This window comes from Nipponia nippon, unplaced genomic scaffold, assembly GCF_047370975.1.
Source record: "Nipponia nippon isolate SJK-2023a ecotype South Korea unplaced genomic scaffold, ASM4737097v1 scaffold_3, whole genome shotgun sequence".
Taxonomy (NCBI): domain Eukaryota; kingdom Metazoa; phylum Chordata; class Aves; order Pelecaniformes; family Threskiornithidae; genus Nipponia; species Nipponia nippon.
In genome coordinates, this window is record NW_028262347.1 from 93,508,670 (window position 1) to 93,535,121 (window position 26,452).

Genomic DNA, 26,452 nt, shown 5'->3' on the forward strand with positions numbered 1-26,452 from the left:
ATAGGCACAAGGTGTCGGCCAACTGATTACAGACATTACTGCAGCAGTAATTGCCTATATTCCGCTGGTGGAGTGGTCTCAATAATTGTTTAACAGAAACCTTTTAGATTATAGTAAATGTCACATGTTACTAGGGATGAGATATACTGAACAAATTGTAGATTCCTGTCTTGGTTTCTGTCCATGTCTTCTAGAATAACTTATCCATTAGAAGCATTCAGTAAGAGTATTTTATTGCAAGAAATACTATATTTTTAAGTGGAGCATGTACTTGATACTATGTCATGTATTCAAGCTCAAGTTTTGGACTCTTTTCAAATATCACTCTCATTTCAGAAAGGAAACACAGCATTGCACATAGCATCCCTTGCTGGACAAGCAGAAGTCGTCAAAGTGTTGGTTACAAATCGGGCCAATGTCAACGCACAGTCTCAGGTAAAGTAATATTTCTCTGTTTGGTATTATAAAAAACTTTGCTGGCATTAAAATAATTCTCCCCTTATAAACCATAATGTTAGTAAGTATATTTGGTAGATCTCATTGTTTTAATGCTGGCTCTTGAAAATAGGGTTTGATAGAGTCAGTAAGATGAATGTAATCCTGCTAACACAAAAAACCCCATTCTTTTTTGGCTGTTCCACACATGTAGGTAACCAACAACAGGTGCAAGGATAAAGTTTAAACACACAGCTGCCATTTTATTACTGAAGCAGGCATTTTAGTGAGTGTAGTGCTGAGTTCATTCCCACCTTGTAATTCAACATACAATTAAAACTTTAAATGCTTCCAGCTCTCCCCCTTCTGCTCTACCCCTCATCAGGTGGTCAGAGTGTACAAAGAGGCATCATGGACATATCAAGTCTTGTCTTCCCCCATAGGTGTGACAGTGCAGTGAAATCCCAGGTTGTGTTCAGGTCTTTTCCCACACTGGATGTCAACCATCAGTTGGGATTAACTCTGAGTTGCCCACCTCATTCACCAACAGAGAAAGCATAGAAATAACATCTCTGTTTTAAACCGTCCAGAAGCCACACAGGCACATATCCCTGGAGATCAAGAAAGTGGAGGCACATCCAGGGGTGTCTGCAGGATACTGGAAGTGGTTGTGTAACAGGCAGCACAGCAAAGCATTTACCCTTCAGCCTTAGATCTGCCCTCCAGTGTCCTATGAGCTGCTAATTGTTAGAGTCAGAAGAGATACTGATAGAACAGGAGAGTGGGAGAGAACTTGTTCAAATGAAAGGGATCCTGTTTCACATAATTCAATGTCTCAGGCTTAATCGAGCTCATCCCTTTTCCTCATACAAGGAGGTACTACAAGCCTATGCATAGCTTTTAAGTTCGGTCAAGTCCTTTGAATGACTATTTAGGTCAATTATAGAAAATTTGAAATAACGGAAAACAGTGCTGGTGTTAAAAGCAAAGCAGCAAAATGAAACAGAGAAAAACTCTGGCTCAAAAAATGCATAAACCACAGACTGTTGAAAGGCTGGTGGCTGTGCCATAGGAGGTGTCTCAGCATGCCTGCCCCACTCCTGTTCTCCCTGTTCAGAAGCTGGCTGGCAGGCAGTGTCGGAGAAAGGGGATCAGATTAAGAGGTGGTCTTCTCATCTGGCCCAGTATTGCCATTCTGCTGTATTATAAAGATGTGGGCATGATAGAAAATGTTTGTTAAAAAGGGAAATTTAAAAATGTACATTTTAAAGAAACATGTTTTTTTAACGGTCTCTCAAATAATATGAACAAAATGCTTAATAGAATCTATTTCAAGAATGTTAGTTATTTGTGATCTATATTTCCTGTTTCCTTCACCTGGACAAAGAAAATAAGCTACTTGGTTCTCCTTTCTTACACTTTCATACTAGCTAGATACAGCAATATTTGGTTTCAGGCACCATATAATTTAAATTTAAAGAGAACAACAACAACAAAAAGTAGTTTTAAGTAAAATCTTCCACAACTGTAAAGAAGTAAGACAAAGCAGAAATATTTCCAGTGGTTTTCCTGTTACAGAAATTGAGATGGCTTTGAAAGGATCTTTTCTGCTTGTGTTTGAGAACTTGTCTATTCATTCCTGAAACTAAAAATAATCTGAGATTGTAAACATTTTATATAACTGCATTGCCCATGCACCCTAAGGTTTTGCCACATGCTACCCTTATTTTGTTAACATATGAGAATTAAAGATTTATTTCTCCGCCTCCCCCATTATGGATGCCTTTGATGTCTTTGCTTGAGAGACATGTATATTGGCCATTCCACATGAATACCTGGCAGTGAGATACCCTAGTTGGGATTAGTCTTTTTGGGAGGTCCCTGGAGCTCCCTGTTACCAAACTGCCCCTAGATCAGCTTTGTCCGTGGTACCAAGCATCACTTGAGCCTTCCTAATGTTTAGAATAAAGTTCTGCTGAATTTGGCATACCCACAGAGATCACCCAAATGTTTGTTTTGTTTTTCTTTTTGATGCTGACTGTGTTTTCTGTGAGTTTGGCTTTATCTCCTCTTCCCTTGAAGGTAACAACTCTACCCTGCTGACAGTGCCAGTGTTAGGGATGTAAGACCTTCTTTAACCAAATCTTCCTTTCCTTAAAAAAAAAAAAAAAAAAAAAAAAAAAAAAAAAAAAAGGGTGAAATTTACTGAGTCTGAATTTTGTACCTCTTGTAAGGGGTTATTGCTACTGAAGACAAAATGCTTTCCTTAGGCTTGTGGATCTCTGGCAATTTCAGCCCCTTTTTAAAGAGAGAAGAAAAAGGAAAGTCTGGGAGGAAAGATGTTGAATACCCTACAATAATTTAACATAGGAGAAAAGGTTCTGCTCTGCCTCCAAATGCTAATAATACTTGGTTCTGAGAATTTTTGCCTATTAATTATTTTCTGAAACTAATAATTAGGAAGTGTTTCCTGCTTCCTTTCTAAATGCAAATGTTTGAAACTAAAAAAATTAATCTTTGTTTCCAACTGAGTTAGTAAATAGATATTGAGTATTCCATGAACTGATAGGGAAAAATGCCAGACTCTGCTGTTCACTATAATAACCTGTAATGTGACATATTAGGTACCTTAGCAAGAGCTTTCTAGCTTCTTTGTTTTTCATTAAGCAGAATTCTAACTGTACAGTAACTAAACCGTCAGGCCTTGGTTCTGGAGAGTGCCTTACCACATTGCTAACTTTAGGCTTTGGCTCCGGTAGGACCTCAGTGCCTGCTTTATGCTTGTATTGATGCTTTACTGAACAGAGACAAAATTGTCAAAATACTGGAACAGCAACAGACCTTGCAGCCTGTGCAGGCCTTGTAAACATGTGGCTTCACAGCTGCTCAGTGTCTTGTTGATGATAAAGTTCCTGTTGGATCAAACATCTAGTTCACGCCATTTCCTCTCCAACTGTCCTTTCTTCTGACCTCCTAGTTGTCTCTGCTGCCAGTGAAGCCTGCATGCATGCTCGGCGTCAGGTCACCTGCGCTCTCCTGCGTGCTCTGCGTTGGACACGTGCCATGCAACTCTGCTCTGTTGCTGTGACAGTCAGATGTCTCTCAGCTGTTTCCACTGTGGCTACTATAACTCAGCCAAAATTCACTGCTTTAGGTCTTGGGCTGCAGTTTCACTTCATCTCTCTAGAGCCCAGAATGTTAATGTTTTTTCTTTGATGCAAATATATGACCAAACTCTTCACAGCTCATCTGTTTGGCTCCGTTGGTTTCCTGCAAAATGTAGGTCAGTGTTCTTTGTAACTTTCTAGCCAAATTGCTGAGCTGCTCCCCCCACACCTTCCACCCTGCTGAAATGTCTGCCCTGGCCACACTGCAGACGAGGGAGTGCTGATACTCTCAGCCAAACCCAGTCATATGAAGCATTTCCTTAACTTTTCTGTTATTTAAGCCAGATGAAATCTCTCTTCTGTTTTACCTGTTATTTTTAACTAGCCCTTACCTCCTATTCTATTTCGTATTTCCTTTCCTCCTCGTCCTCCCTATGGTCTGGAGTAATCACCAGAAGTGGTGTGTGGTAGAGTGAGAGGTCTGGGGGGATCTTAGGAGGGAGCAGTTGAAGAGGGAAGCTGCTGCCCCCATTGCAGCTGATTCTGTGTGAAGTGTACTTAACAAGAGAAGTCTGAGGTTCACAGAAAACCCAATGGCATGAGATCTGGAAGACAGCGAGAAGAAAGACAGGGCCCTAACAGAACCCACTGAAACCTCAGTGACCTCCTGGCCAAAATATTTATTGGCATCATCACCCATGCTGGTACCATAAGGAAAGGGATCAGGCAAAATCTAGCAGCGATATGTCTGACAAAGAGTAATGCTGGAGTACAAAGGGTAAAAACACATATGATAGATCAGAGGAGAAAGGGATTGTTGTTCTTATTGCTGATGCTGCTTTGGTTGCTTCAGCAGTATCAAACTGCTCAGTCAATAGTATATGGACATTTTAAGTTGCTACTATAAAATGTATTTACCACTAGTTCATGATTCTGTTGGACTGAGGGACGTGCAGTGCTATATGAAAGCCAAGCAATTTCAGGTGCCAATCAGCAACTTCTATAAATTCCTTTAGAGGTATCTTGAACCCAGAATAGGTTTCATGACTTCATTTTGCTGTTTTGGTTTTGTGAGTGATGTCAAAGCTGTGAATTTCAGAAATGCATAGAACAATAGGGAAAAATCCATTATCTTAATGTTAGTATCCAAAATTCAATTCCTGAAACGCTATGACAGGTATACAGTTAAGGCAAAGACAAGAATAAGAGGAAAGCACTAGCCAAAGAATGAGTTAAGCTCTGCAGCCTCTAATACTTGTATTGCATTGATTGAAATCACTCACTGAAGCATAATTTGAGAAATGCTCTAATGTGGTCGGAAACACTGATAAACCTCTGTCTCAGACTACTGAGAACCAACGATCCTGAGATCTCCTGGTGCCTGAAATATGAAGTAGCTCACTGACCACAAGCAGGCTGTGCTCAGAAGGCAGCTCTTTGAGGAGACAAAAGGCATAAGTAGCTGGCACAAGTGAAAGAGAAGTCAAAGCTAATGGAGAGAAGAGAAAAAATTGGAAAGTATTCTGAAGAACTATTGCCCTTGCTTTTTCTACAGACTTGTATTGTATTTGCCTGTCCCATTTTGCATTTATTGGGAATGTGGCTGCATTTATTAATTAATGTGGCTGCATTTATTGGGAATCATAACTCATCTCTACCAAGTCTGTCCAGACTGGTTTTTAGTTTGACTTCACAACAGATGTAAAAGGAAGTATTCTCACTTAGCTGTGGGAATTGTGTCTGGTCAGCTGAAAGATTCTGCTGTGTCCTTTTAAAAAATATTACCTTTCTCCTGTCTTCATTTAAATCAGGGGAGATCATACCATTAACTGACATGTGAGCATGCAGTTTACTTGGTTTCCTCCTAATCTACCTGAGTTCGGCAGATCCGTGGTATGTATGAAATGTTCATGGAGTATTTACACTCCTGTTTTCCTGTTTCAGAATGGTTTCACTCCACTGTATATGGCAGCCCAAGAAAACCACCTGGAGGTTGTTAAGTTTCTTCTTGACAATGGTGCCAGTCAAAGCCTTGCAACAGAGGTAAACGTTTGAATTTCACACTTTATGAACAAAGTAAAATGTGCTTCAGCAGTGATTCTTGCCAGCTTATGTCAAACTAGTCTTTTAAATACAAAATTAAAGACCAACAAAAAGTTCTTTCTGTGAAGTGTGCTAATGAATACCGAGTTATTGGCTTTTCAGCAATTTAAACCATCTCTTGCCATTTCTAAAATAAAAAATTACTTTAACTAGAAACAGTTCTAAAAATAGACGTGTCTTAGTCATAACTGTTAATCTTTCAGGTTAAGTGCTCAAACAGGGAAGCTGTCTGCATAATATAAAAGTTCTCTGTGCTTTCATTAAAAATACTGAGTAATGTGGAGGGCAACCATAAAGCAAGAACAACTGTTTACCTACACTTTGGATCCAGCCCTGGGATATCGGGGAGAACCGAGGGTTACTTAGTGCTTGGAGTATTTTCTGAACTGCATTTATTACCATGTTGATACCCTCTCTGTAGCACCCAGTTATCCCATCTGGTCTTGCAGTGATAATTTCAAGCTGACACAAAGATGCAAGGTCCATCCTTGAAGGTGTTCTGTGATCTTTCTAGGAGAACACTTTTTATTTTGTGCTTTAAAAAGTAATTCTAATTCAAACAAGGCAACCTGGAAGGAAAAAGAATAGCAGACGTTAATAGTCTTGAATGTACTGCATTGAGATAGGTTTTTAATCTGATGAATTTTCAGTTGTCTTAATTCCAAGATTTTGCTACCAAAAAAAAAAAAAAAAGGTATTTCAGTATGTGCTCTCTCTAATATTTATTAAATTCTGATTGCTCTATCTGAACTGATTCCATGAAGGAAATAATGCTTATTTGAAAAAGTCAATGATGTATGTATGGAATCTTTTTCTTCTCTTCTGAAGTCAGCACTGTAAAAAATAGATAAAAATTATGTTTTCAAAATCACTAAAAATTAGGTATAAGTAGAGGTATGCATCATAAACTGCTTTCTGGAAATGCTTTTCTGGAAAAGATATGAAAGCCAAGAAATAGGAAAATGAAATATTTTAAATCTGGAAAATTAATTGAAAAACCGTAATTTTCAGAAAACTAATTTCTATTTCTTTGTAAAAACTTGGAAACAAAGAAGTCACGGGACCCCGGAGATGTACAATAGATTCAGACTTTTGAAAATATTCTTGCCACTGTATGATTTTCTGAAAATAGAAATTTTTAAAATTGTGCGTGGATACTTGGTTCTTTTTTTTTTTTTTTTTGTATTGTTTTTCCCTTGGGCACTGTATGTCAGTTTAGGCTGAGCTTTTCTCCAACTCAGCTTGATGATAAGATGCAATCTAATTTTATCCTTGGAGGATTCCTTTGAAGATACCAGACTACAAAACAATGTTACTTTTATTGCCTTACTAGTTTGTGATAGTTGCTTATGGGTGCTTTTTTATTTTCTCTTGGCCCAAGTTTTCATATAAATCTGATTTATCTTTATCTTTGTAAGTGCAAAAGCCTTTATTAAATTATTGCCACTTAGCTAAATATTCATTAAAAATAAAACTCTTTAACAAAAGTGTTTTGAGCTAAATAAAAAATTAGAACCAACTATTTATTTTAAATTGGTTTTAGTTTTGGGGGGTTTTGTCTTTCTGGAGTGGGCTTTGCCTTATGTTTTAAAGTGCAGTTGCTAATTATAGTACTGACATCACGATACTTGCTTGCAGTTGCTTTTTGTGGGTAGGTATCTTCAGAGAGCATGTGGTGGAAATGCATTCTTGTCAGGGCTAATATTCTGGGTCGCAGTTTGCTTGGCCGTGGTACAGTGATCTCTGCATGCACTGAAATGATGGGCAACTCTCATCAGAGTTAAGAAGCTGGGGGTATAAGGGATGGCAGCTGTTCTGGGGTTGAAATGAATGAAGTGCTCCTTTCCATTTGTCCACTCCCTTTTCCCTAAGGAAAGGAGAAAAGGTGTTCCTAGGATTTTTTTACATTATTGTTCCCAGCATTTTTAGCAGAAGACAAAGCCTGATCAGAAAAGACATTGTAGACAGCTAAACCACTTTTCTTTGTGAAGCGGCTGACTGTGCCACTGCCTTCTGCTGGAATACACCAGGAAGCAAATGTCTCTGGGTCACTAAGGCACGAGCTGTCGCACTCAAGGTTTCTCCAGGCACGAGCCTCCATTTCTGCAGGTACAGCGTAGCTGTATTGCCAGAGCGCTCTTGTGGGGATGCTCATGGAGTTTTTTGGCCTTCAGAGCTACACAGCATTTTTCACACCCTGTGCTGCTCTCTGCCCGCAGTTTGAGGCTACGCTGTTGTTTCACCCCAGGAGCCGCTCGCGGCCCAGGACCACAGCCCAGAGCTCTGTCCTGCTTCTGGAGGATGGTGAGCCGGAGGCAAAGGAGAAGGCTGTGGTTAAATGAGTTTAAAAAAAAAAAAAATCATGAAAAAAAAAGCTTGTTAGGACCCAAGGAATTTCAGTGATTTTTCTTTTTTTTTTTTTTTTTTTCTTTCCCCTCCAAAATTTTGAAAAACTGTTCTTTTTCAGAACTCCTCCTGTTTCTCCTCCTAAATTAAGGTGGTCTTTGTTTGGTAAGCCAGAGAGAGAAATTCCTTATTGAAAACATTACTATTAGTTCCAAAAGTCATTTTGACATAGTGTGAGGATCTACATTCTTCTATGTTGTTGCTGCACTTTTATTTCACACTTACAGAGTTTCACCATGACAGAAGCAGTTGAAAAGTGAGAGAAGGTGTTTACCTACTAAACCGTAATGAAGTTTGGTAACATAAGCTTTGGATATATTGATCAAGAGTCAAATGCAATAAATAAATATCCCAAGTAGAGTAATTTGCATTTGTGATTTATGGGATCTTAGGCAAAGCTGAATGTGTTCCTGGATTGAAATGCTACTTAAATGTTTGGGAAGGAGCAGAATCTAGATGACAATTCTTTCACTCTTTAGTTTTCTAAGAATCCATAAAAATAAAATTATAAAAAACATCTCAGACTGTACTTTTCATGTGTTTGAGGAATCCACTCTAAAATCTGTTAAACAAAAATCTTCTGTGTTTCGGGTTTCCTTTTCTGCACTACTTTGGTTGGCTATTTGCTAGTCTGAAAGGAAATAATTTCTGTTTGTAGGAGGATTGTCCATCACATCTATATAAATATTCATAAATGGAAGTTGTACTAAAATAATTGGTATATTGGGAGAATGTGGTATTCCTATTCAAATATTATTAGATTTTAAACCAACATATAAAATATATCAGAGGATAGAGCTGAAGTGTTGTTTTTGGTTTTGGTTTTTTTTTTTTTTTTTTTTTCTTAAAAAAACGTAGATTATAACCTGTAGCTGTAGCTGTGGGGGTAATGGAGGATAATTTGCTATGGAGACATCATTAACAATTGTAATTTTAATATTTGAGATTTTTATACCTTTATATATAATTATACAATTTATTATATACTTACTTATTTACATAACTGTTAATTCGTGAGTAATTTCACACTTTTTTTCTCAAGTCTCAGTTGGTTTTGTTTGCTTGTGTCTTATAATTTTATGTTTAAGTCTGGAGTGCCAGAAAGCTGTTTTGAGCATTTGGGACCTAGTTTACCAACACTTTACTGCAATTTCAGTGTCATTGCAGGGTACTTTTAATTTGCACCATGTTATACTTCACATTTGAATTTGAGCCAGTACTGTTACTAATGCTGAGATCTCTTCCCTTCCCCTTCCCACCCCCTGGAAAGCTTGGAACATGTGTTGAGAGTCCCCATTGTATGTTGCAGGATGGTTTCACGCCTTTGGCAGTAGCTTTGCAGCAAGGTCATGACCAGGTGGTTTCACTGCTGCTTGAAAATGATACGAAGGGAAAAGTCCGTCTTCCTGCCCTTCACATCGCTGCTCGCAAGGATGATACGAAGGCAGCAGCTCTGCTTCTGCAGAATGACCACAATGCTGATGTGGAGTCAAAGGTCAGTTGTAAAAAGAAAATAGGTTTGATGCGATTAAGTGCTGACCACACGTATTACCTCCAGTGAAGATCTCCCTTACTGTGAAGTATTTTGCTGCAGAGTTACACAAAACTTTCTCTTATAGTGTGTGATTAAGAATAATGTTTCATTTGCTTCCTTTGCCTCTTTCTCCCCCATTCCCTTTTTGTTTAAATCAGGGTTAATTTCTCCTGTAGAAACTTTGCAAATGGAAAATAATAAGCAAAATATTATTAGAATTATTCTCTTGGGAATGAAAGCCACTCCTGCAGTGGTGTGCTATAGGTATTGTACAATTAAGTCATTTGATTAGTTGTTTGTGCAATTGCTACTTTAAGAACTTGGGTAAACATGTAACAATTAACATTCAAAATACTCGATCATTCAGCTTCCATTCAGTCAAGCTTCCTTTGTGTGCCGATTGTGCTGTCATCTGAGCTGCCATGCCACGTAGCAATCATGAAGCTTTTTGCATCCATATCACCAGTGGTGAACTAACCGTTCATTTTTTCCCCCTCTTTGCTTCCAAATGTGTTAACCTAGATGATGGTGAATAGAACAACAGAGGTATATATAAATATATATATGCATCATCACTCTTCCATGACTTAGTGCTGCTGCATCATTTCTTCCTCCTCCTTTTTGCATCGCCTCTTATAGGATAGATACCTGCTTTAGATGAAATGAAGTAGCATGTGCTAGAGAAGACTGTAGTTTAGATACCAGGGCTTTCTGCAGCTGAAACTAGGGTTTAAAAGTAAGAGTAAGCATTCTTGGGAACTAACTGCTATCATAAAAGAGCCATATTATGTAAGATGGAGTTTTCAGGGTTTCTCATGGAGCATATGTTTATCAGATGTGTTAAGAGCTGCAGACAACCCTGTCATGTTGTGCATCCAGGTCTGATTCTAGGCTTCTGCATGACACTTACCTTGATGGTGTCAGCAAATAGAATGATCTGAGAGTGGTTTTATATCTGCAAAATTCCCAAAGCAAGGCAGTGGCAGCTAGCATGGCTTGCTAACAATTTAGAAATGCATCTAGTTCCCATAAGGTTTCATACTTTGCAGGACTGATGGAATTGCTGCATGTTTTAGCATTATTTTAAAAGGAAGTAAAACTACTTAAATATGAAAATAAGTTGCTGAAGTAATTTTATCAGTAAGGCATCTTCTAATTAGGGTGGTAACTCGTGGTGTCTGAACATAACCCAGTGTGATTGCCCACAGTGGGAGACTGATCTTTATGGTACTAACCCTTGGAAAAAAAAATCCATATTAATAATTTAAAATCATCTTTGATGTTGTTTTCATTTGCATCTACTTTGAATTTATAAAAAACAGTTAGCAAGTATCATTAAATGACTTGTATATGAACTTCTGCAAAGAATCTCCAAGAGATTTAACTTGCAAGACTGACATAATACCGACAACAACTAGATATTTCTGGTTAGAAATTAATTTCTCATAAAAGACAGATCATTGCTTTAATACTCAAATGTTTTGCTGTTGTTTTTCTGGAATAACTGAAAGTTTTATCCTACTTCTGGTCTTCTAGAATAATTATGTCAATTTTTTTCCCTCCTGCATAGCAATATGATTTTATTTAGACTCTCTGAGAGTCTATAAATAAATGTCAGTGAGTGAAAACTAGTACAGAATTGGAATGGTGACTTGCAGCAGACTCCTATTACTAGCTTTTGTCAGTGATGTGATACAAATTTGGGAGTGCCGATGAGATATAAAAAAATAAGTATCTATTGGTTTTGTTTTGTTTTGTTTTTCCAGAGTGGGTTCACTCCCCTCCACATAGCTGCTCACTATGGAAATATCAACGTAGCTACATTGCTGTTAAATCGGGGTGCTGCTGTGGACTTCACTGCAAGGGTAAGTGTGAAATCTTAGTTATGTTTAGTTTGCTTAATTATCACTTTGAAACACTTTTTCCACTGATGTGTAAAGGCTGGCTCTTGCCAGCTGAGAGGCCTGGCCTGCCTGGTCTTGTTCTGTTACCATATGGTGTAAAGAGGATTTCCCTGGGCTGCTGAACTGAACCTGAGCTCTAGTCCTCACCCTTGAAAACTTCTGTTTTAATCAAGAAGAGATGCTATTTTCGTAGTTCCAGTGTTGCAAAAGGTAGGCTGGGATTCAGTGAAATGAATGCTTCCACCTGTAGCTTTAACATACGGCAGGAGTGCTGTCCCTGTTGAATTGTCCTCAATATGCAGTTGTTTCCAGTGAACACGAAGTGCAGGTGTGCTGGTGAACAAAGCAGCTGTGCCTTCACTGCATATGTGAGAGTCAGATGATATGTAAAGGAGATCTGAGAAACTGGAGAGGCAGAAAATGAAATGAGGTATAGAAATGGAGGGGAGTCAATAATGGCAGCTGTATGGCAGAAGCCATGGTAGAGTGGGGGAACTAACCCTCCTGACCCTGTAAGTTGTGCACCAAAGTCACGACACAGCCCAGGGAGTGACAGGGTAGTTCCTCAGACGTAGGAAAAAGGATCGGGAGCCAGGAGGGAAATGGTGTGTGGGCTTTCCAGGTGTTCCCTTGGTTCACTCTGGGCTGGGCGGGGAGTGGCTGACTGGTGGCTTCAGGTGTGCCTTCTTGCTTGGGGAGTGGGTCCATCCTCCCACAGGCAGCTGGACTGCTCTGTGACCCTGGTGCCTGCAGGGCCTCACCTCACAGCCCAGGCCAAAGTTTGACCATGTCTGATGTCAAGGGTCGGGTTTGTCGGAAGACCAAAGAGGAATATTAGAGTGAAGGAGTGTGGTCAGGGTAGGGATGATGTGGGAACAACAAAATGTAAGCAGAAGAAGTATAAAGTACAGAAAATGACAGAGGGAAGTTATATATCGTTAGAAGAGCAGGAAAATAAAGAAATGTATATGGACACGGATACAGCAATATGAAGGGTAAGGAAAGAGATTATGCCAGGCGTGAGACCAGAGGCAAAAGAAAGGCAAGTGCAGAGGTAACACAAAATTTAATGAGCCAGGATGGAGGACTAGAGAATGGTAGGGTAGAGAGGACACGGGCAGAAACCTGAATAGGTGCCATGGGAGTACGCAAGGCTGTAAGAAGGGAAAAGCAGGGAGGGGTGATTAGAGACATAGAGATGAATAGAAAAGGGGCTAAGATTCAAAATAAGTTAGTATTGGAAAATGCCGGAGCTAGAACTTCCTACCGAAGCTCTTAAAAATTGGTTTGCTCATTAGCTTCTTCAGTAATGGCTTGGGCTGTATGAATAAGAGGATGCCTATGGAATTTCCACTGACATGCAGACAGGAATGGTTGTCAGTACAGAAAGAGTGCAACAGAACATGGAAATGTGTTGAAATTCGTAGTGGAAAATGGATCAAACCCTTGGCTAAAGAATACATGTATTTCTGTTGGTTTCTCCAACAGCCTACCAATCAAGAAAGAAGAGGACCTGTCCATATTAGTTGTTCACTGGGTGGTGTGTGTGATATGGTTAAAAAAAAAAAACAAAACCAGAAAAAAAACAGAAAGGCAAATGTGATTTCAGGTTACTCCAAGGTATTTCTGATATAGACAAAAACAAACAAACAAACAAAAAAACCCAACCAAAAAAAATCACACACACACACCCCCCAAACAAACAACAAAACAAAACAAACTGAGGCTGTGCAAGAATCTGGCTCACCAAACCTTGCCGAAACAGTCAGGGAGGACATGTGGTAGTGGTCCCTAGGACAATAGGGAGGGAAACTCAAGGGAGCAAGAGGCATTCAAACTGAAGGCAAATAAGTGCTGATGTAAGAGTAAATAGGTATAAACTGGCCATGAATAAATATTGTCTAGAAGTTTAGATATTTAATATTAAGTATTTATAATTAATATTATTTAATTAATAATTGTTTAATAATTAATATTAAATATAAGTAATGAGATTCTGGAGCAAGCTTTCAATTAAAGTAGAAAAATCAAAAAAACCCAACGTGTATTCAAGATGATATTTATGAGGGGAATTATGTGGCATGGATAATTCAGCAGGTCCTTTTCAGAGATTTTGATCATGTGTTGTTTATTACTTTTACAAGAGGAAAAGTACTATACTACTGCTTAGATTGCTTGCCACATAGCAAACAGCAAATTCTAGTATTCTCTTTTACTTTAGATAGTTTGTGTATCTAAAAACTTGGATGCTTCTATAGTTAAGGAACATATTTACATGCAGCAAAGTGTTTATGATAAGAATTGCAAACCCATGAAAGCAATAAAATAATATTATGTTTAATTAGCATAGAAACTACTATTTTACTTATAGGACTTCTCACATTTACACCACCCCCCCAAAACAAAAAAACCCGAAACAAACCAAACAAAAACCCAAAAACCCTGAACAATTCTTTTTTAGAGATTATCTGTGATTAATAAGGGGAGTTGGTGGAGGGTCTGATAGAGCAGGAATAGAAATTTTGAACAAAGACAGACCCAGGACGTTTTCCTTAAACTGTAAATAGGAGTGCAGGTGAAAAGTGTTTGTCCTGGCCACTATTCATTCAACATAGCATCATTCAGTGATTTATTAACAAAGATAAATCCTCAAAGCTAAAAGACACTGTTATAAGGCATGATCCAGTACCTACTAATGCTGGTGAGACAAGTACTAGCAGATATTCGGTCAAGATGATGGTTGAGTATCAAAGGTAAGGATCAACTCTCATATATCCCCCACAAACAATCAAAATCACATTCATCACTAAATGTATTTCATGTTATTGGCAAGAGAGGGATCCCAGGTTAGATCCACATGAGGTTCACAAGCTAAGAGTAGATTTGGGGGTTAAGGGTTTCTGGGAACCTTGTAACTATGTATGCTTTGCTTTCACTGATAACGCTGACCTCTTATTCCGAAGTCCTTAAACTGACCAAATTAGAGCATTAAGGTATTTCAAATGGTCATAAGCTTTGGCATTCAGTATTTGATAGGCTCTAATCACAGGAGCAAGGAAGATGAATGGGGTCAACTTTTTCACACTCGGAAACAAGATTAGGGATTAGCAATGCTACTGCATTAGCAATTAGCAGCATTTAGTACCAGTACCACTAAATATCATCTGCCTATGGTTTTAATAAAATAATGAATCTTAGGCTTCGGCAGCTCTGTTCTGGATTAGGGGCACTGATGGAGACCACATCCAAAGTAATAAAGCCATCCTCCCCTCCTCTTCAAGATCTGGAAATTCCAGGTTCTCCCTCCATTAGTTGTCATCGTCAGAGAGAGGCAGACTGCTCAGATAGCTGGAGAAGTGCAGACGCAATGACATCAGCCCGAAAGAGCAGTGGGCTGGCGCTGTGACTCAGAGCACTGAACGGCTTGTTTGTGCTTGTGATAGCTGGGTGGGGGCCCCTGCAGAGCACATCTCTGCTGCATGGTGGTTGCAAATCTAGATAAAGTTGCTGTGACAGAAGGAATCGTAGCATAAATAACAGTAATATGGAGTTGAATTTTGTTCTTTAGTGCTTATCAGACTGTGGGTAATGAAAGCGTTTCACAGAAAGATGAGTTAGATTCTGGTAGAGCAGTGAATTTATAGGTAAACAGAGCACCAGTATAAGCTGAGTGTAAAGTACAATTATCAGCACCAACTAATAGAGTCCTTGATTGATCCTTGATTACCCAAATTGCAAAACAGGTCGAGGTACTACTAGAACAGGTACTAAAAATGACCCACAGATACAGCCTGCCCACTGCCACCTCATTGCCTCTTGTTTTAATTTCTGTAAACAATATCCATGATATACTGTCTCCCCTGTGGAGGAAGGGCCTTTGAGTTGTTGATAATCTAACACAAGCAACAGAGCAAAGATACAGAAGGGCTGTAACCCAACTAAAATCATACTGTGCATGGGTACTGTAGGTTTCAGAAGTACAAAGAGTGAACTGTAGGACAGGGGTGTCAAATGCGCTTTGTGCTTTTGCAAACCACCAACTGTTTTCCCTTTGTTCTTTTTAAATAAATATGAATCGACACTACTTGTCTGCTCTCAATTTATGTTTAAACTATTTAGGCAAGTATCAGTTCTGGGGAGAGATTTGAAAAAGAGCAGCAGGTTATGGTAACAGAAGATGCTGGTGTGGAGGGGACAACATAAAGACAAATGTGTGAGGGCAGGATAAATAGCCAGCTCCCACCATTAGTGTAGTGAAGGTGGGGAAGAGTGGAGAAAACATGAATAGACATGTAGGATGAAGGTGAGCTCTGAGCCTTAAGGACAAGGGCAAGTGTGGTTAAAAGAGGAGCTGGTGAAAGGATGTAAGAAAAAGGAGCGCAGACCTGTGGCAAGGGAGATCTCTTCAGCTGCTGTGTTTTCAGTGTGTTTCTGAGAGGCCTGAGGGAAGAAAGAGGTTCTAGCAATGAAAGCAGGGAAAGACATGAGCTTGATGATGGCTCTCGGTGTGTGGGCAGGAGGTGAGCAGTGGTGCTGTACTGTAAGTAAATTATGTCCCCAGTGATATGCAGTAGCAGCTGCTCCCCTCACCCCTACCAGTATACACCTGCCTCTCAGCTGTCATATACTCCCTTGTTCCCTTCTTTCGCTGCATCTAAGAAAAATAGGCATAGCTCCAGGAGCTCTTACAGGTGCTACACTGCCTGCCAGCCTGTGTACCTGCTGACCACAGAGGCTGGGAGGGTTGGAAATGTACCTGCTTTTGGTTTACAGTCTTCCAGCCCAGTGACTGATTTCATGTCAGCTCTTCCATTGAACTGCATTAGCACTTCTGTGTTTGTGCTTTCTTCTCTAGCCTTGCTGCAAGTGCAGGGAAGATGGCACAACATGGGAAGTTCCCTGTGGGATGGATGGAGATAATGTCAGTAAATCAGCTTGCGATGCCCCTGATTCTACCTTTTTACAGGGAGGCAGCTCCAAGAACCTTCATAACCTCAGTCCAAGTGAAACACAATCTCCTTATTGGGCTGGATGTTTGCCATTTTGTAAATGAAGGAAAAAGACTCATTCCAAATTGCTTGACTTCTTGGGCTCAAACTCAGCAATAAACCTGTCACAATGACTGGCAGGGTATGCATTGTAGAAGTAACAGACATTTTATGTCTATTCATCATCCTTTTTCTGTAGTACATTTTCACGTGTGTGGCTATGCTTCTCTGAAACCCTTCAAAGGTAAAGAAATCCCTTCATTGTATCACCATATTTCCCTCTTGCTTAACTGGGAGGCAATCACATATGGGCTAAAGAAGCGGAAGAAGAGAATAAAGGGTGTGTGTGAAGTCAGTCTCCTTTCTTAGCCAGATTAACACATAAGTGCAGTCCCTACCTGGGCTTTGAAGGATTGCAACAATTCCAGGCACCATTGTCTTAGCTGGCAATGGCACCTGACGTTGGAGAGGTGCAGATAAATCCTAGTTACACACTGAAAGAAGGACAAAGACCTTTAAGTTAAGTTATTTTATCAAATTTTTCAACAGGAAAAAGTAATTGCTGTTATTTTAAGAAAAATATTGTTCATCAGCCACTTGTGCCTCTGAATCAAATTGTATCTGGTGTGTTACCTAGTTTTAACAGTATTTCCCATCTTCCGGAACTACCAACCTAGTGATTAGTATGGAGGAGTGAAATCCACCAGGCTTTCAATTCAGGAGATCTGTTGTTGGCATACAGTGACCATATGCATAGGGAAAACTGCTGTGCTCCCATCCTAGCTGCTGCTTCTGGAGCTGGACGCTGTTGCAGGGGCTTCATGCCATGGGCTTGGCTTTCTCTACCAGAATCACATCATCTTCAGCTTGAGGGTGGGCGAGGTGCTGGAGAAAAAGGACAGGTCACAGAGGGATTTCTTCTTCTTTGTCTCTACTACTGCCTTCAAATTTTCTCTAGACTGCCTTGCACTTTGATATCTAGGAATTGGAAAAGTGTATCCAGATACATGCTAAAGCAAGTAACAGCCATTGGAAGGAATGAGAAACCAGTTTCCTTAGCAGTCTGATTATATCTATGGTATCCTGTGCAAGAAAGCTCTTTTGCTATAAATCAGACCCCTGCAGAGTGCCCACCCTTTCCCCTTCAGGCCTTTCTTGAGCATCCCAAGAGTAGCGTGCGGGGAGGGTAGGCAGTTTTGCCTGCTGCATCGCCCAGCCAGCTGTGATGGAGATGTGTGTACAGACTGCCCTGTGCTAATTCAACAACAAGAAAGTGCAAACCAGTGTTTCTCCAAGGCTGCTATGCAGACCAAGGAGGTGAGGAAGGTGCTTTGAATAACCTATTTTCTGGGAATTATAGTTAGGAAAAAGTTGTCTTTTGGGGGTTCACAGAGTCTTCAGATAGCATTCTTTTGTCTCAGATTATCTTCCAGTGGAAAGATCTGTCTAGCCCAGGTGAGGAAATGACTCTGAAGCTCCACCTGTATCTGAGGAGCACAGTGGTTAGAAAGGAAGAAAGAAATTGTTCTCTGCAGCTTCCAGAGCAACAGCTGAAAAAAACCTCTGTGACCCCCACATCTACTCTGTATTTGAGCAAGTCAGAAGATTCAGGGAACAAGGGAATCCTCTACATGAAGATGACCTCTGCCCATATCTTTCTTGCCAAAGCAAACAAGTGGTAGTCACTGTGCCATAAAACTGCATCCAACCCTGTGAACAGCCTTCCTGAATCTTATTCTAGAGCAGATCTCAGTTCCACTGGGAGTGGGCTTTGCCTGCAAAAAGTTTGCTTACTGGAAGGTTGAGAAATGATTTGGTAATTTTGAGAGGGTGGTGTGAGGACAACATGCATTAATGATGACCCTGAGGCTGAGGAGCAGAACACCATTAGCCCATCAAAAAGAGCAGGCAATATGTAAGTGACAGTAACATAAGAGAAAAACATCTTTTTATTTCCCTAGTGGTAGTTTGCCATCACAGCTCCTTGCTGTAGTCTTCCTTCTTTTCTTCCAGAATTCATTTTGTACATCTCAAGCCTGAAGAAAGATAAGTATATTAGCGTTCAAGAACTAAATTAGCACAATGTAAGACTTTTATTAAGTAGAGAAGAAAAAAGCTGAAAAATTACAAACTGTTGTAAGGTTTCCTGGAAAGCATCTGATTGTGTTTGTGTTTGTACCTATAATTTCTTTAATTTCTCAAAGTCCTATACAAGTCTCAGTGAACCCTGTAACTGCTACTAGAATATAAGAGTTTTCTCTGCAGGGGTTCTGCTGAGTTGTAGCTCCAGTTCTGAATTGCGGAAAAAATACAGAAGGAGTTGTTGAATGTTTTCATACATAACATGTTGATGTAGTTGCATAGTTGCATATGACAATCTTCCCATGCCTTCAGGAACTGGTAACAGTGGTAATATCCATGCAGTGCTGTTGATGACAATTCCAGTATATGACAACCACCAACCAACATTATGCTCTTTCCTTAAGAACCCCTAATAATGGAGGGATTTTCCAGACTGTGCAGGCAACTTCTGCTTTAGCAGTCTAGCTATTTTCAGCTTCTGTTTTATTCACACGTTCTTTGTCAATATTAAGCTCTTCCCAGAATATGCTCTCACTTGAGAACTGAGAAGGACAATCTTACTAAATTCCAAATTAATCTGAACATTTTGGTAAGAAACTGTGTATTTTGGGGTTTTTTTTGTTTGTTTGTTTATTTGGTTGGTTGTTTGGTTTGTTTTTTTAAATTAAAGATAAAAAAGTTGAAATTTTTGTGATTAAAACTACACTGAGGGGTTGGGAGGAGAGCTCAGAGGTGGAGATAAGTGCTCTCGTTGGTAGCGAGGAGAAATATCAAGTCCCCATGGTGCTGGCAATGGGCCTTCACAGTCCCTGCGTGATCCGCCAGTCAATCAGCATTTAAAACAATGCAGCACATGACTAGGAAAGGTTTACCCTTTTTTGTGTGCTTTTTTTAAAGCTACACTTCAGAGCCCAATATGATACTGTAAGTGCCAACATTTCCTTTTCTTGTTTATTATTAGCATCCTTATGCTTCTAAACTCAGACTGTCTGATGGGAGGAAGAGGCAGTCCCATAGGACAGCATATCATACCAGAAACCAGGGGGAATTCTTAACTTTCTACACACATTAAAATAAAACTACAAGATGTACCATGTTTGCACTCTGTCAGTTTTAAGTTTTTCCCTATTTTTTTCTGACTTCCTAACCATTTGTGTTGCTAATTTGTAATAGTATAGAGTAATTCTGACTACAGTGGTGAACTGTGAAGAATAACGCCATGTGTCAGAGGGGAGCTGATCTCATTTCAGAGGGGAAATGTATGTGGCTTATTGCTCAGCACAGCATAACTCAAAGTTTTTTGAATTTTCTTGTGAAGCTGTAGATAGAGAGATGCAGCTGAAAGGGCTTAGTGCTTCCTCTGATCAGGCACAAGCAAAAGCCACGAACGGAAAAGCAGGTCACTCTTCACCCGTCATGTTTCTGGATGTTGTGAGACTCTGCAGGAAGGCATAGGCCCTGTATGAGAGGGTGGTGGCTGCAGCAAGCAATGGATAGAGATAAAGGGAAAACAGCCACCCACAATGTTGTGAGGTATAGGAAAAAATTGCATGCATCTAATCTGTCACACTTTGAGCTATATACAGTTTCAGAGTACTTCAAGTCATACATCCCAGGAAATCTGCCAAGGGGGAGAGGAAAGTCTATGTGCTAGTTCATAAACCTATGAGCACTTATTGCATAGTTTTAGGTTGCTATTCTCACAAGTTATGTTTCATATTCCCTGTAGAATTTGTTAACTCTCAAGTTGAATGGCAAGTTGGATCTCAGTGTCGAGGGGTCTACCTGAGACATTATCCAGCATTTAATATTTCAACAGTGACGGCAAGAAGCACTCCAACAGACATTCTAGATCTGAACCACATCTTTTAATGGCAACTTTCTGAAGGCATTTCAGCTTTATAACTGCAGGAAAACATCTTCAAAATTTTCCTGATTTACTATTCTATCTTAAGAACAAAGGGAGAAATTTATAGAAGATCAAACAGATAAAAATAGACTGAAAAGACAGCAGATGCTGTTGATTTACTGAAGAATTCAGAACCTTACATTTGGTGGCTATATTGTTTGCTGATACCACAGTTTTAGTGTTAATAACCTACACCCAAGCTGCACATATTATGAAGCTTTTTTTATCTCTAGTTTCTTGTGACAAGTACAAACAACTCGATTTTGAGTTGCTTGCTTTATGTTTTGTTATCAAAAACATTAATGATGTCTGAGGTTTATTAACTTCTCAGTTCACTTTCTTAATTGTGAGATGAGAGATGGGAAAGGGCCATATGCATGATGCGTCTAGGTATAATTCTTTAAGCTTTGAAACAATATAGCATTGACCAAAGACAAGTTGCTTGACCTAAACTCAGTGTGCAATTATTCAAGCATTCACATAATGCATCTCTTCATCTGTTCAGGAGTCAGAACTCTCAGCCAGCAGAATTATTACTTCATATTGTTCTCTACCAGTAAAAGCTCATATAGCTAAATGGCAAAATTAAATTCTGAATAGAGACCTGCCCTCTCTCTTTTTTCCCCTTCATTTCCCCACAGTGTTTCCCTGAGCTGTTAGAGCTGAATAAAGCTAAACATGTTTTTTCTTCTTTATCTCTTCATTCTTTTTATGAACTGTCTGAATAGGTTAGTAGAGTATGACAAAAACTGCATCCTCCTTCCCAGAGACTGAGTGCTGCAGTGCTGTTTTCCCAGGAAAGAAGAGCTGAGTTTGATCACCCATAAGGACAGATATTTCGCTGGGCATATAGGGTTTCATTTGCTTGATTCCTCATGCTCAGTTCTTTATTTCAGGGTAGCTGTGTTTTCCTAACAAACTGTGTCTGAAGTACTCATGTTCTTCATCCATCCATCTCTTCCTAATGTGAACTTGCTTGCTGCTTATTTTCAACCAAATGTAACTCAAGCTTTCAAGATCCTAGAGACATTAAATTTATATGTTTTTCATAAAGACAGGTGATCAAATGGAGGAAAGATGGACTGCTAGCTCTCTGGCTTGCAGAAGTGAGCTCAGTCCTTATTAGGTGCTGGAGAATTTCACCATGTTCCCAGCCAGTGTGCTTGCCCCCTGTGAGAAGCTGAAACAACTGAACAGGGAACAGGTCCTGATAGTTTCAGTACTAACCAGAAATATGAAGGTCATTTGAACAGGACTCCTTTTTAGCCATGGAAACAGATTTTTTTTTTTTCTGCCTGTTGCAAGCAAACAGCGTGACCTAAACCTTAACTACTAAGTGGAAGTCACATCTTTTGGAGTTGAGGTGTGTGTCTGCTGGTGTTCATTCATCCACTCTAGAATCAACTCTCCTTCATTTAAGGCAACAGGAGCTTTGAACGATTGGACTGGCAAAGAATTAGATCCAAAGTGTACATTCCTATGTGATTATACCCTCCCCTGTGCTGCACTAGATTGATTTAGATTGGTGTCAAGATGAACGAGAACCAGGCTTCTAATAGGTATTTGTCCTACCTTTTGTAATGCTGTCCCTTCCTCCTCCATTTCTTTGTTGATGTTTAGAAAAGGCTTTCTTCTAGTCTGTGTATGATACAGTAAATTATTATTAGTAATTATTAGTAATGTTATATTAACAGGGCACTAAAGTGTATTAGACTGAGTTAACCTCTTTGCCCATTAACCCCAGCAAGTAGAAAAAGGTGGTACTTCAGTCTAAATTACCCGCAGTACCCTTTACTTGAAGACATGAAAGTTATTTCCTTTATTGTTTTTTCTCAGGAAAGTAGAATTTATCTCTCTTTCTTCCTCTGACTTCAGTAACATCTTTCCTCCTGAGAAGAGAAGAAAAGCAGAAAGTATCTCCTCATAGTTGTGTTTTCCCTCTTTCTTCTGTCCTCTTTGTGGCTGATACAGTAATATACTGACCCCATATTCTATCCAGTGTCAACTTCCAGTCAAATAGAATTAATTCTTTTTTCAAAACCAGCACACAAATTGCAAGTTAAGCAATCACACAGCTTTACATCCTTGGGAGGACTAGGTATAGCATACTTTTTGTTTAATGTGTTAAGCGTCGTTTTTGTTTTACTTTGTTTTCTAAAGAAATGAGAAGCCAACTTGGAGTAGTAGTCACATTGATGCTCTAATGATCATTAATACTGGAGAAAGAAGCTCTGTCACTTCATCTTGCTAAAATGTATTTTACGTCTGCGATAATATTAATTAGTACTTTCTAGTAGCTGTGCATTAGCTTCATAGTGAAATTGTGTGTAAATGAAAATGTAGCATACTGGATTAGGTACTCAGCATTATTATTAAGCTGTGAGTCAGCTTGTCACATCTGAGAGGAGATCTTTTTTCAGTGCTTGTTTTCTATCACTCCACTCACCTGCAGTTTTGAGGAAGCACTATTAAATGGTCTGTTGGCCAGGCAAGACAGTTGTACCGCTCTCCAGCTATTCAAGGCAGTGGGTACCTTTCTGATTCAGTCAGCCATGGGACACATGCTCACTAAAATTTGCTGCTTTCTGCTCAGTCACAGGGAAGCTGGTTTTACGCAGCCAGCTGTTTGCACTGCCTCTGAATACACAGAAACACGTTCTTTAAAAGTCTGTTTGTCTTCATACAGTGGCTGCATGCTCTGTTTAAATCCTTTTCTTTTTATTTCGCTCCATATGATCAGATATACACAGGATGTGGCCTTCATACACCACAAGATAAAGGATTCATCAGAGCATGAAGAAACGTCCTAGCTGTATCTTGTTAAAAAAGTGTGTTTGTGCGCGCACGCATTGGTTATGTAACTGTCCTCGATGTGCAGCATCGCTGCATGCTGCTGGCCTGCCAGGCGCTGCTTAGGGAGGCATATACACACATTTACAGTCTCACTTGAACTACAGTATTACGTCGATTAGAGGAACAGATTTGGTAGACGAAATTAGTGATGTAACTGATACCAAAGGTTCTTGCGAGACTTTCAGTTTGCTGATGTTCAGAAATAAATAGCATTGGCATCTTGTTGCTTTTGAATTAGACCTACAGATTTAATGGTTTTATTTGTTTTCCATGGCTCGTACAAGGCCAATGAAGTTGTGAGGTATGAATCCTTATCATTACATGCTCAGAAACAACCATAGCTGAATTAAATTGCTAGGGTTTAGTCAGTAAAATTGCATAAATTGAACGCTGATACAAAAGCCGAGAACTGAGACACAATCGTATCTTCTTATAACTCCAACCACAACTTGAATGTTTGTCTTCATAATATATATGTTGAGGTACCAGGCCAGTAATCCACATATGTGGATAAACACAGCTTCCTTTTGCTTCACACTCCCAGGGAAACAAAACTGTGCTGTCCTTTAGCAAATTGGGCATAATTCATTCTGTGAGCAAACTGATCGTGGAGTTCATGAAAGAAAAATATATGGATATTTACTTTCATGTTTTTTTCTTCCACAGAATGATATCACACCGCTACATGTTGCATCGAAGAGGGGAAATGCAAATATGGTCAAACTCCTACTTGATCGAGGAGCTAAAATCGATGCCAAAACAAGGGTAAGCTTAAATGTGAATGCTGTGAGTGACTGTGTGGAATTCTTGTCTCTGACCTGTTAGTTGCTATACAGTTTAAATCATTCATCTTCCTGGCAGGCTACTATAGCTGCATTGCATTTCTTTTTTATAAAATGATTGCAGTAGGATGCTAACAATTTACATCTCTGAAAGCAGTGTGTGAAACACCATGTATGGCAAAGCTCAGAACCAACAATTTTCCATGTTCTCCATAGAGCATTTAATTAGGAGCTACTTCTAGCTCCTTGGGGGTAGAAGCAGATATACAGGAAAATACTAAAAGACAAGAATTCAATTCAGATATTTCAGAATTTGAATGCTAAAAGAGCAACTTTGAACTGCAGTGTGTGTTTGCCTTTTATTATCCACAGAGCAGTGTCACAGAGCACGATGTTGCTGATGAGTCTCATGCACCTTGGCCTCTGTCTGACTGGGTGCTTAGCTGCTGGCTTGGATGTGTCAGCAAATGTGTTGGGTGTGGTGACAGTTTCTATCAGGTCGACGCCTGACTCAAGTTGCTGTGACTTAAAAGCTCAATGCATAGGGTTATATCTAAGTGCTGTGGTTAAAACCCAATCAAACCAGCTCAGAGATATTTTATTTACTTACAGAGTGGCAAAAAGAGAAGGAAAAAGTTCAAATGTTTGGAAGTAAACCTAGAACTAGTGCTGCTGTGGGCTGTCATGGCAGTCTTTGCAACACACTCCTGTGCACGTGAAGCAACCTTCAGGAGCTGTGCCTGTAACTTTTTGACAATTGTCATTTTCTTGAAATATTATCTTATCTCACCTATCCATCTACAATTTTTAATTATTGTGTATAATTTCCACCAGAATCATTCTAAACAAAACAAAGGTATAACCAAAGAATCTTTTTTTCTGCAGTTATTACTGTATCCACAGGTTTCTGTTTGGTTTTCCAATGTTTCAGCAGTCCCTGAGATTTCCTGCAGTGCTTGTTGAGGCACAGTTGTATTTTTTATTTCTGTAGCAAATTCAGAAACTGGGTCAATTTATTTTCTCATCTCTTTACTCTCTCCACATGTTTTTCTTTAGTTCTTCTTCCATTTTACCTTTAGAAGTCGCTCATGATTTCTTTGTAAAATGTTTCTTTTTTTTCTAACTGGGGAATATGGAAGAGATGACTTTTCATGGATAACATGAACAGTGGATATAATTTCTGGACTAAAATAGCAGCCTCCTACGTGCTACATGGGGGCTGCCAGGCTGAGGGGCGTGGGCCTACCATGTAGTGGGGAGGGCCACATTTTGGTGACGTGACAGATGTGCATTTCGTCAAAGCAGGGAGAAAGGGATGTGGCAAGGGACTATTTGCTTCCTCTCTGCAAGCATTTATATGGCCCACTGCAGCCAAAATGTTGGGGACTGCTACTTTAAATAGTCAGAGTCCAGCTTGTTCTTTTCTTTTAGTTATGAAAATCTGTGATCTGCTTCATTTTCTGTATCACAGGCTCCAGGGTCAGACATTGGGATAATTTATGTAACTAAAAATACAGGCTGGGACGGAAACAGGATCCAGGAAGGGGGCAGAAGCATTAACAGCTCCTGAGTCTGGGAGAGCTTCTCAGTGAGGCAAAAGGCAGTGGATGAGCGTGGTTCACGTAGTGGTGGTTTGTTTTTTCTGGCTTCCCCCAGAGACTGCCTGTTTCCTCAAACACGCATCCTCTCCATAAATCAGAAAGGATTTGCATAACTTCTGCTTGTGCTGTATGTGTGCCACTCATTGTTGCACTTCTCTGGTATTACCAGAGGCATCGTTTTCTGGCAGTTAGTGACTAAGTGGAAGTTTTGCTCCCGGCGGCACTGACTCATCCTGGCAAGGGTTTACCAGCCTGTGGTCTGGGTGGTGTGTGCCTCTGCTGAGGAGACTCACTGAACCAAGCAGACAGCTGCATGATCAAAAAAAGGGAAGGGCATTGCTGGAGTAGATCAGGAACGATTTACAAATTAATAGGAGAAGCAATAGAAGGCTGAGAGTAACATGGTGCTAGATGGAAAAAGGACATTGCTTCAGGAGTGTCTGCCTAGTTCTCATATTCGATAGCAAAGATTAATTGCCGTGAGCTGTTATAACATATGTTCCTGCTAAACATCTCCTGTTGTTCCTACCTGACGCAATGATGTTTTCCAAGGCAGAACAATTGAGGTATGTCAACTTTGCAGTCATTTCATTTTTTTAAGCACCATTCTTTTTTTAACGTCCCAGGCATAGAATGGCCTTATGAAAATACAGGATGACAAAAGCTTTGGTCATATCCTTTTGCTACAGCATCACCACTACTGAATGTATTGAAAGGCAAAGAGCAGCCAAGGCTGTCTTTTCTGATA

General features: G+C 39.7%; 1 protein-coding gene across 1 annotated transcript in view; it reads left to right on the plus strand.

The window, feature by feature from the left end:
• ANK3 (ankyrin 3) overlaps nucleotides 1–26,452 on the plus strand; it is a 382,696-nt gene that overhangs the window by 232,394 nt on the left and 123,850 nt on the right. The window contains exons 5-9 of the mRNA XM_087766877.1: nucleotides 337–435; nucleotides 5,487–5,585; nucleotides 9,361–9,546; nucleotides 11,352–11,450; nucleotides 23,988–24,086. Of these exons, the coding sequence (XP_087623003.1) occupies nucleotides 337–435; nucleotides 5,487–5,585; nucleotides 9,361–9,546; nucleotides 11,352–11,450; nucleotides 23,988–24,086 (582 nt within the window). The remainder of the gene's footprint in view (nucleotides 1–336; nucleotides 436–5,486; nucleotides 5,586–9,360; nucleotides 9,547–11,351; nucleotides 11,451–23,987; nucleotides 24,087–26,452) is intronic.